General features: G+C 40.6%; 1 protein-coding gene across 6 annotated transcripts in view; it reads right to left on the reverse strand.

Moving 5' to 3' along the window:
* The window catches only part of sin3aa (SIN3 transcription regulator family member Aa), a 28,072-nt gene extending 19,515 nt beyond the window's left edge, over positions 1-8,557 (reverse strand). The window contains exons 1-6 of one of the 6 annotated variants that reach the window (XM_034149284.1): positions 6,012-6,182; positions 5,005-5,140; positions 4,048-4,264; positions 3,342-3,539; positions 1,926-2,032; positions 361-655 (exon numbers count right to left, since the gene is read on the reverse strand). In XM_034149284.1, the coding sequence (XP_034005175.1) occupies positions 361-655; positions 1,926-2,032; positions 3,342-3,539; positions 4,048-4,233 (786 nt within the window). In that variant the 5' untranslated portion in view covers positions 4,234-4,264; positions 5,005-5,140; positions 6,012-6,182. Of the gene's footprint in view, positions 1-360; positions 656-1,925; positions 2,033-3,341; positions 3,540-4,047; positions 4,265-5,004; positions 5,141-5,944; positions 6,190-8,505 lie in introns of those variants that run through there. The other 5 variants (XM_034149280.1, XM_034149282.1, XM_034149281.1 and 2 more) reach the window with 5 other exon arrangements.
* Between the last annotated feature and the right edge of the window lie 2,747 nt (positions 8,558-11,304).

The raw sequence follows: 11,304 nt of genomic DNA on the forward strand, positions 1-11,304 counted from the left end.
TAACTTTTATAAAAGTTGTGTTAAAATGTGGAAATGATCCTGCCAAACAAAATGTGTAATTATCATAAACGTTTGTCTGTCATTGAACTCATTCCAAAAGCCAATGAAAAATTCCCATTGCTTTTTGTCAAGAGACCCCTTGAGATAGATAGATAAGATAGATAGTACTTTATTGATCCCAAATTGGGAAATTGTTGTTGATGCTAACTTCAGGGTCAGCCTACAAAAACACGTCATGCCTGTGAACTGCAAAACATTTGATTTGTATTTGTTTTCAAACAAGATAGTGGAGAAGGGAATAACAATTGATATGTGGGGATTGTTGTGGAAGTCGGCAGGTGTCCACTCAGAGTTTCTCACCTTGCTCATCTTGGCGGGGGTGGGCTGCGTCAGAAGGGGCGGAGCGGTGGTGGTGGCAGCAGACGGGAGCTGGGGCGGATGGAGGGGCGCTGCTCCTGTTAGTGGGATGTTTGAGACTGAAATGCCATGCGGGGTGATGTGGTGGATCTGACCAGGTGTGGTCACGTTGACCAGGTCGTTGCTCTGGACCTCGATCTTGTAGCCCGGCGGCAGGAAGGTGTTGAAGCCCATGATGAGGTCAGGGTGACCTTTGAAGAGCTGTGACACTCTGCTGATGACCCCCGGAGTGTCAATACTGGAACAACAGCAACGAAAAAGACAGAATGAATTTAAATCCACCATATCTGGTATCCTGTGAATCAAGTATTTAACTGAAGCTCCTATGTTTAAAAAAGTACAATAATTTTAAATACTGCAACATCATGAATACATGAATCCTAATAACCCTGACTCAACAAATGTAAGTTTGCAAGTTAAGTTTTGTTGGTTAAGGATCAGATTGTATCTACTAAAAAGTTGAAAGAAACCTGGCTCAATCATACTACAGTGTAGGACAGTTTTTAATGATTTAACCAGTAGGTTGTTGTGGTGTCCATAATCTGTCATTCACTTTTTCCGTTATCAATCTTTTTAACTGATGCATGTGGGATAAAACACAACCCATTAAAACTCAAATAGTTACATTTTTCAGGAAGTGCATGTCAGCTATGGCTGGACAATCTTGCAGCTATGGAGCCTCTGCATGTGAATGTTTGTACACACTCAAATAAGCAAAATGGTGCCTTTAGATCCTTCCATATCTTGTAGTTATCATGCACTCTTAGCAAAAAAATGGCCCCGTATTAATGTGCATTCACAAATGGCAAAATATTGCTATTAGCTCATAAATAGCAAATGACCAAAATAACAGATTTTGATCAATTGTTAGTTAGAGAAAATAGAGAAGTTGTTTCAAAGCGAAACCAATGCTGTCGGGGGTTTTGACTTACAAGTTGTTGTGAAAAATAATGATGTTATATTTAGTCAAAATCTCATCATAATGTATTTTCCTAATCTGACAGATGCAGCAGCGACCGTCATCCTGCTGTACTTGGGATGTGACTCGGGGTGCATTCAAAGGCTGCCAACATCGTGGGGCATTGAGAGTTTTACCAAACAAAGAGCAGAGCATACCCTTTGAACTTCAGATTGTTTTTAAACAAATGCCAGCTTTACCTACCACCTGTGACAGGGACAACAGACCGTGCAATGAGGTCAGTGAAAACATACTAATGGTCTTTGTGGAGGCCACAAAGATGGAAAGATTGAAAGGCTAGAAATTGACGGCACGTTTTTTTGGGGACATGTGAGAATGGTTCTGGTAAAATTGCTATTATGCAAAAAATAACTAGTCTATTTGAGATGTATGGCCCTTTCCTTTGGCTTCTACATTTAAAAGACCTGTTATATTAGGTGCCATGACCCTGTAGTTAAAAAGGTAGGACAGAAAAAGTAAGGACACTTAAAATATAGATTCTGGCTTAATTCCCACTACATTTCTCTCTATATTCAAACATTGGCCTCACCTTTGAGACTTGAACTCTTTCATTATGTCCAGAAAGTCGTTGTAGACCTGAGGATGGTTCCCAAACTGCAGTTTCACTTGATCCAAGTAAGACAGAGCATCTTCCACCTGAGGGACAGAGGGAAGAGGGAAAGTCAATTTCACCAACATCTGCCAATCTGTTTCCTTCTAGATTCACTGATTTTGATATATAACCCAATATTCAAGAAGTAAAAGAGCTATTAGTTCATACAACAAATCAACAGTGACAATTAACCACAGCATTGCATTTTGAAATCTTGAGTAAATAAACTAATATTTTAACCCAGGTCTTAAAGTGTTCATTATTAGCTCCACTAACTATTTCAAACAGCGTTAACCCGTTAAGCCCCAAGCCTATTTTTCAGGCCTCAGGCTCGAAAATGACATTCCCAGAACAAATTACCATAACTTCACTTCTCAAAGCAATGATAAACCTGTGAGTTGGATGTAGAAAAGTCAGAATCAATATGTAATTGTTTTATTTTAAAGTAAATTCAGATTGAACATAGTAAAAAAAAAAAAAAATTATAGTGTACGTCCAAAAAAAAAAACATGACTTATAGTGAAAACCACCCTTGAATGATGGGATAGTAGACTAAAAGCTTTAGGAATCCAAACTATAACATAGAATAAGTACCCTGTATCAAGATTGATGCAAAACTAGATAATCCATCTTCATATAGTTTGAGCCTAGGTTTCAGTTTTCAGAGCGTAACATAGCTTTCGACTGCGTGTGCGTCACTCTCACTCCTCAATGGTAACGTGTGTGTATGTGGAACTTCCCCTTCGATTCTATTGGCTCTAACGGTTCAAAAGATATACGTCACCTCCGTGAAGCTACGTGTTGTGATGTCTGTTTTCGCTTCCCCTGTCGCGAGTTTTGATCGCTCAGTGATGATACTTATATTTCTAGAATCTGTGGAATCTGATTGCTAATCGATATCTTGTTTGTGCAGATCCGATAAGTAATAAGGGTATTTTACCTTGAGTTCTGCGCTAAGTGCGTTAGCATTTTTTCGCTCAGGGCTAATTCAGAGCCTTTGTTATCACCCTTGCGTTTCATTTAGCTAAAAAATTGTTAATATCGTCAGTTAGCTGAGTTTCTTCCCGTTAAGTGGATATGACACATTCATAGTTTATTAAATGTTAAGAAGCCCTCAGACGCTGTTTCTTGCAAGATGTTGCATTTTGTCCCCGCCTGCGGGGGCATGGGGCTTAACAGGTTAAAGAGTAAACCAGCCTTTTTACCAACCATAACATTGGTCCAAAGTAGTAGAATCTAACAAATCAACATACCATTTTATGGGCTAAAAATACACAACGTTCGCTAAATTCCGGGTTTTACATGGAACGTGACAAGTGTGAGAATCTGTAAAAACTAAATGGGCTGACTGACCTTGAGCCTCTGGAACTGCTGGCCCTGTGCCGAGGCCAGGGGAGCAGCTGTGTGGCTGTGCCCTGACATCACTGAGGGCCCGTGGGACTGGACTGCTGGGCTGTGGTGGTGGGACCCCCCGTGGACCGCTGGGCTCGGAGCATGCCCATGCCCGCCACTGTTCTGGGCCACGGTGGGAACCTGGGAGAGCAGAGATACCTATGACAGGAATGGCAAGAAGTTAACTTCAGTATATCAGGTGGGTTACAACAAAAACAAGCATGTAAATCAGGGGCGTCCAAACTACGGCCCGGGGCCAAATGTGGCCCGCGGGCCATTTTGAACCTTCCCTCAGCAAAAAGTATAATGGAATATGGCCCACAAATGAAACTTGTGCTTTTCTTATATTGTACTTCTTAAATACAAATGTACAAATAAATTACAAAGTAGTATTCATGTGTTAATAAGATCACTTTTCAAATAAATTCAGTAAATTAAGTAAACATATCTTAGTTGAGAAGAAAAAAGCCCAATGACTTATTCACATAACAAGCTTGAAATACACCCTTCCTATTTCTCATTAGCCATGCTTTAGTCTCTAACAGGCAGCACAAACTGACAGTCTAATCTATGAGACACAAATGACTTAAAACTGCTGTTTGACCGAGTTTTTAACTCTTAAATCAGGAAGCTTAAAACAGATCTGCAGTGGACGGGCAGAGCCTACCTGGTATCCCTGGGGGACGGAGTACTGGACGCCTGCTGTGGGCTGCATGTTGTCGGGCACTGCCTCATACACAGCCGGGGCAGGGGCAGGTGCCAGGACCCGATGCTGGAAAGCCTCCGCGTTGCCAGCGAGGCGCCGCTGCTGGGACGCAAAAACCGTTTCCTGATCCTCCAGTCGCCGCTTCATTATGAACTCATACTCGTAAGAGCTGAGAGACCTGCGGATAAAAAGCATATGGAGATCATTTAATGCGGGAATCCATTAAATCAGCCACTTGATTTCATTTATTGCTTTTTTGTGGAGCATATGGCAGTTATTATTTGTTTTACTTCAAATGTGAATTTATGGATACACACAGTGCCAGCTAGAGGCTTCTGTTGTTAAGCTTGGGAAGACAAATATTACATAGTCTGTGACCATAAATCCAATGAAACACCCAATGCTTTTAGTGGCCTGAGGGTAAACAGAGGTCAACTACATGGGCGTGTATTGATTGACTGACATGTTATAGCCCATGTCGATGTTGGTGTGGTACTTTGAAGCATTTTCTTTTTGAAAATAGGTTTGTGTGTGTTGTCACTGATTACATTTTTGAATAAGCTAACAGACGTCACATGTTACTCAAAAAGCGTACAGAGTGCTGATCAGCTCCAACCTTGAACTGCATTATGTAAGAAAATGATTGTGGCACAGATATAAACAGTAATAACAGTACACTCAAATTGTTTACAAGTTGACCTACTTTGTCATCTTTTTAAGTTCCTCCTGTCAACTGCAGAGATATCCCTGACGTACAACTCTTGGTTATCCAAGTAATAAATAATGATACTATTCTGCATGACACAAATATTAAACATCATGCAACTTCATCCCCAAGGTCTTTCATGTACTGTACAAAAAGTGAGGCGATCACTGAGGGATAATGCGATGATTAAATGCCTCTAAATGTTACCATGCCTTGAATGTAAAGCTTGCAGTCTCCGTAGCCAATGAAACACAGACAGCCTACGTCACCGATGCAACAAACAGGTGCTCGCTGTGGGAACGTGGGGGAGCCAGCCTGCCATTCACAACTTCCTCAAGACAGCAACAACTGCACAAACACGTCAATGAATTGCGTTAAAACAAAGAGAAAGCTCAGAAACCCGACGGGGAAGAACATAAAGTACGTTTCAAACCCCCAACGTCGAGAAAAAGTCACACTGTCAAGCTAAAGTGGACTCGACAACTATAGAGTCTCGCTCTGAACAGCCGCGGCCAACGAAAACGAGGCTGTGGTGCTCGTAGATACTTCATTTTGACTTGGTTTAATATCGTTAAAGTCACAAAAAGGCAAATGCATATATGATTGCTAGACACATGCTAACAACAGCGCTTCACCATCCCCTTTATGGCCTGGCATCACAAGCACCGACCTCGAGTTACAGCCACGACGCTTTCTTGACGCCCGCCATTTAGAGCGTGGCGCAGGACAGCAGCAAATTACACTCCATTTCAAACAGGTAAGCATGAAAAGTAGCTGAATTGCTCGCCTCCTGGCTGCCTTTCTACGTAGAAGTATACGAAAGCAGTTTTTGTATTAACTACGCGGATAACTTGTTTTGTCGACAGTGGCTGTGAGCTGCCAGTTAGCTAGCTGGCTAATGTAAACAACATGAGTACCCCAGACACCGAGCACCTAGCAGGGAAGCACATGCAGCTAACCATTAGCGGCTGGTTCGCTGTTACTGTAACATCTAAAGCCAGCATTAGTTATCGATTTATTAGAGAACTCATGTCGGGTCTAGTTTGAGGTAATTGAGATTAAAAGCAACATTGATTTCCCATGTGGGGTACTTAAAACGGCTACTAACGGTAGATATAGCTAAAGCTGTGTTAGCTTGCTGAATGAACTCACCCCTCTCCCAAATAGCGAGCTGAAGAACGCAAATGATGCTTTGATTATCCGTTATTTTTCTGGTTACCTGCTTACTCCTCAGGCCGGGGAATATACCACAGTGATGTATATGCTAAAAGCAACTTATCATCGGCGTGTGATTTAAAATAAACAGTTCAAGCTGCAAAGTGAAAATCTCCCCGAGAGAGGAAAACAATCTCCGTTCGGTTGGCTCTGGGAGGAGGCGGGGTTTCCGTGTGTAGCCCCGCCCCGACACTGGCTATTGGTCGGTTCGTTCAGAGGATCCACGGAAGGGCGGAGTGATGTCCCCGGATTTGACAGCTTGAACTGTCAATCAAGGATTTCCTCGCACAGTGTCCATGCACGCCCATTTTGACTTGAAGCGCGACAATATCAGCAGTGAGAGGAGTCCCGCTTGTATGGTCAACTACAAGCTTGTTAATGAAAATAAGTCCTCGTATCTTACTTTTTGTGTTTTTTATGACAAGCCTGTCTCTTTGTCCTGCAGGACTTTCTTATCCTGCACAATATCTGCACACCGGTATTCCTACATGACTCTTCCAAGACTGCAAGTATTCATGATGGACTTGTTGTATTTGTATAATAGTGTTAATAAAAAAAGAATCAGAGGTTGCATTAAGCAATTGTTTTTGAAATGCACATGTTTTAATAAACTTGACTGGAAAAATGATCTTGCATTGCTTGCCCATGTATACACAAGCACACACTCAGTCTCACTCTCATAAATACAAATACTAATAGCTTAGAATTGTTGTCAAGGAGTATTTAGAACATTTATATTGTACATTTTAGGAAATTGTTTATATCCATTCGTCAGTTAATATGTATGTGTATGTATTTGCCTGGTTTACCTATTTTGGAGCATCTCCTTTCAGCCCACGATGGACATGTCAGCTTTATTTTTGCACAAAACTAGTGCAGTAGTAGTACTCCTTTACTAGGATATTATCTAGCCCCAGGGTTTCTGTATGTCAGTTGGTTTGTGGTAAATTGATAAAACAACATGTGAGTATAATTAAACAAAATAAATAATAAAGGTCTCAATACGTTTTTACACATGACCCCTCTGCAGGACAGAGACAGAACATGTTTACCCTGTGTGACCCTTGGTAACCAAGCCTTAAAGTGTATCTTACTATATGTAAATATAGATTCAACATATCAATACTCATTCAATCAAACATCTTGCTTTATATCTAAAATACAACATATCTAGTATTAAAATAACCAGGTAGGACACAAACATTTCATTTTATTATGTATTATTATATTCTGCACAGTGAGTCCTTTCTACATATCTAGCAAGCCTACTTCCTGGACTTTGGTAACACGTGACTCTGTATGAGGGAGTTTGCTTTTGCACTCGAGTCCCGCCTCTTTTTAAACACTTCAGCCAATCACTGCATTCAACCGTCATTACAAATCCCAAAAAGGTGGAACTTCCAAAATAAACCATCGCCCACGACAGGCGGAGCTGCAACACCAGCCCGGGATTCCTCATTCCAGCCTGGCAGGCAGAGGAGTCAGCACCGTAGGCTGCTCACACACACATTCACCACACAATACTCCACTATCCTCCCGACTGGCTTTCCCCACATTACTGCTAGCCTCTTTTGCAAAACGTATGCTCCAGACCGAGAGCAGTTTTGACCAAAAAAACCATATTTGGAAAATTTAAATTTAAATGCACTATTCGAGTATTCTTTGGCAGCTTAGCAAGTATTCTATTTTTAAGTTTTGTGCAAAAGCATGCAAGGCTGTGGAGATCCCTCTCCGAACAACACGGTGCCCACGGAGGAGGATCAGCCCCCCTGCATGCACTCCGCGTCAGTCGACGTGCGTATTTACAGTCTGCACTCTCCAAACAAAAGGCACTAAAATGCATCATCTGGTAATTGACGCTTTTGCATGTACGCTGGTGGGCACGCACGGTGAAGTAGGGCCTATAGGCGACCCGACACTGCATATTTTCAGGGCGGCAAAGATCCGATCCAGTTGCCCTTACTAAACAATGCCAAAGTCAAACGGAACGGGAACTACGGCGTCGCTGCCTGTGTGGAAACATCGGCCATTCTCCGCGATCCCAAATAACACGCAGACGCATTTCTCTGCAGAGAAAGAGGGCGACCGAGCACCAAACAAATCCTATTCTTTGTTTACTTCAATAGTGGGGAGTAAAATGTCTAACCTGCCTCACCACAACAACTCCCTCCCCCCTACGGATCCATTAGCGTTACATGCTCACACATCGCTGCAGACAAAATGTTTCCAGACAGCGAGATGCCTCACATTTACAACACAGCCCGGAAAGAGTGTTTACTAGCCCACAAAATGACGTCCTGCAGATTTGGCCATCTATCGTGTTATGTTTCTGGCTATTTTGTTGTCGTTTACGACCGTAAAAAGCCCCCTTGAATTCATTTAAAGACACAAAGACGCGCGACTGACCCCAAGACGCTTTCCGTCTCGACATAAACATCGTTCACTTGTAATAGCAGCAATAACAATGGTATTATTTAGTTTAACCAGCTGTTACATACCCAGGAAAAAGACTCCTTACTCCGGATTCGTGTTTGTAACAAAATAGTTGGAGACGCCCCCCTCCGTTTGCATTGGCGCATACTGCCATCCACGTCACTTTATTTTGAATATCACCCGCTAAAAGTGAAGCAGCAGCAGGGAAACAACAGAGTCTCCATGGCTATCATCTAACCTCACCATCTCCACAGTGAAGAGAACTCACTGGGAACTGTGGCCTTATGTTGTTAGGCTCATCTAATAAACTGATATAGGTATACTTTATTACTAGTATGCCCTCTTTATTTAGTTTTGAATACTTTACTCCACTAAAGGCTACTTCTTACTCCACTGCATTTTTGACAGAGCAAGATAGTTGACTACATATTTGGCAGATTCAGCTTTTGTTAACGTATGACTTATCTTTACAATCAAAAAGAAAGAAAAGAAAAGAGACACAAACAGTCATGGTTACAAGTGACAATAACGAGGGGCCTATACATTTTCCATTTTCAGCATTATTTTGCCATAAATTGTCATTTTTTCCCCCCAATTAAGTAACATTTCCTCTCACTCTAAGCTAAAGTTAGTTCAATAATATAAATCACCTATCTAATTCAATGAAGCCCTAACAGAACCAGCTACATCATTAACATAGTGCTAATATGTAAATGATCCGTAATGTTAAAGCTAGATCAAATAATACAACAATTTGAAACGGCTTGTATCTGCTTTAAAGCTTTCACTTTAGATACTTCGAATTTCTGTACATTTATTGCACCAGTCAAATATTATATAAATGAAAATACACTGTAAACTTTGCTTTAAATCTTCTTTTTCCAAGGCCTCTAATAAGGTAACAATGCTGTGATTATAAAAAGTATAATGTCAATTGTTTACCTTTTCTTCTGAAGATTGAAATTAAGGAAACAACTAAAATTAGTCTCTCTGGCAAGTTTGAAATGATACTATTCCCTTCTGGCCGGGAATACTATCATTTCAAACTTGCAGCAGCTCCATTCATGTATTGAAGGCTGAGTTATATGCAACAATGTGACACTTCTCCAATTTCTGAAAAACTCACAATATATTCACACAAAACTAGTAAATTATATCTCACATGGTTTACATTTGTAGTTTGTAAGATGTACTCTGCCCTACATTGTTGCAGTAAAAGGCTCAGGAGTGACAAATACAGAAACAGTCATTATTTCTACATCTTAGCTTTAGGTTTTAAATGGGATCATTAGAGGTGATGATCAGAGGTCTTTGATCTAAACGTTTATTATTTTTAGTATATCTCCAGGTGTAGGATTAAGGGCCTGTGATTCAGTGACACTTGTAAAACTGAATTACTGGCATGCCATTTAAAAGTAACTGTCACCGTGATCTTTAAAAGGCGTTCCATCTATACAAAAGGGTTCTAGCATCTGAATGTTAAGACGTGAAAATGCCGGCAACAACAAGCCAAATTAAACATCTACTCAGCTTCAGGGTAAATTAGATCAATACTAAACAAAAGGTTTCTGCTTACACTTAATACTGATCTCAGACAGCTGCTCTGTTATACTGAGCAGAGAGCGGTAATTCTGCCCCGAGGACATCATACCACACCAAAAAATAAGCATTGTTGAGAGAGAAATACCCACACACTGCTCCCAGCATGCTTCACGGCTGCAGTGTTACACAGTACTGGGAGTAGTACACGTCATTTTGTGGGTATTCCTTTTTCAACGCTGATGCTTACACTGCTCACTTTGGTGTGGTTTGAAAACCCCACAGTCTAGCTAAATTCACTGTATTTATTGAGTGTTTGCAGCAGTGTAGGAGTCTTACTGCAACCCCCAGCCCTATGTTTCAAAAGAAAATGTTTGTTTGTCCTTCAGCTGTCAGCTCAAATGAATGGTAATCTTTACCTGCCTTGTAATGAAAGAAGACTTTGGTTTAGGTTTGATTGTATGTAGGAAGTTTAGAAATCTTCAAAACCTATAGACAGGGTTCTTATGGTCATTAAAAACCTGGAAAAGTCATGGAGATTCAAAATGCTAATTCCAGGCCCTGGAAAACAATATTTTTCCCAAAGTTTTGGAAAAGTCATGGAAATGTAACTAAAGTTGCTTCAAATACAATTTATATTTTATCTAATCGCCAAAATAGTAATACTATAATGATAATAAATACTGTATCGTATAGTAATGAAACGTAAAATGGCATTTAACTGACGAGGTATTTTGCTGGTGAGAGATTTTAGTTGCTTTAGCCTGTAGAAGCTAGTAAGCCTATTTGATTTGTTTTAGATAGGCACAACATGTTTCATATGCAGACCTTATTTTCCTGTTCCATGTTAAAATAAACAATTTTCAGTGGTACCGCTGAGAAAGAGTATTTTTTTTGGTCATGGAAAATTAGGTAAAGGTCATGGAAAAGTCATTGAAAATCATTTTGTGAAAAAGTGTATGAACCCTGTATAGACCTACACCCATTAACCTAATTCTTTAAACCTGCAGCTATTGATTCCTTTGTTTGGGAGCAGTTATAATCTCGACATTAACACATGACTTTATAAAGATGTTGCTGAGATCAGTTGCCTTTTCATACAACAAGCAGCCACATTAGCATTCATTACGGTTTTGTTTCTAAAGGCTTGTGAAATGTATTAAACTCCTTTTTTGCTGTTTTGATCTCCACCAAGTCTGAAGGGAAATACGAGGCTCACTAGTGGATATGCTTCTTCTATCCTCGCAAACACTAGATGTGGTTTTCCACCGTTTATTGCCGGGCCGGTTGAGAGCAATTTTGTGAAAGGCAAAACTGAAACAACA

The sequence above is a fragment of the Trematomus bernacchii genome, unplaced genomic scaffold (assembly GCF_902827165.1).
Source record: "Trematomus bernacchii unplaced genomic scaffold, fTreBer1.1, whole genome shotgun sequence".
In the NCBI taxonomy this organism is placed as follows: domain Eukaryota; kingdom Metazoa; phylum Chordata; class Actinopteri; order Perciformes; family Nototheniidae; genus Trematomus; species Trematomus bernacchii.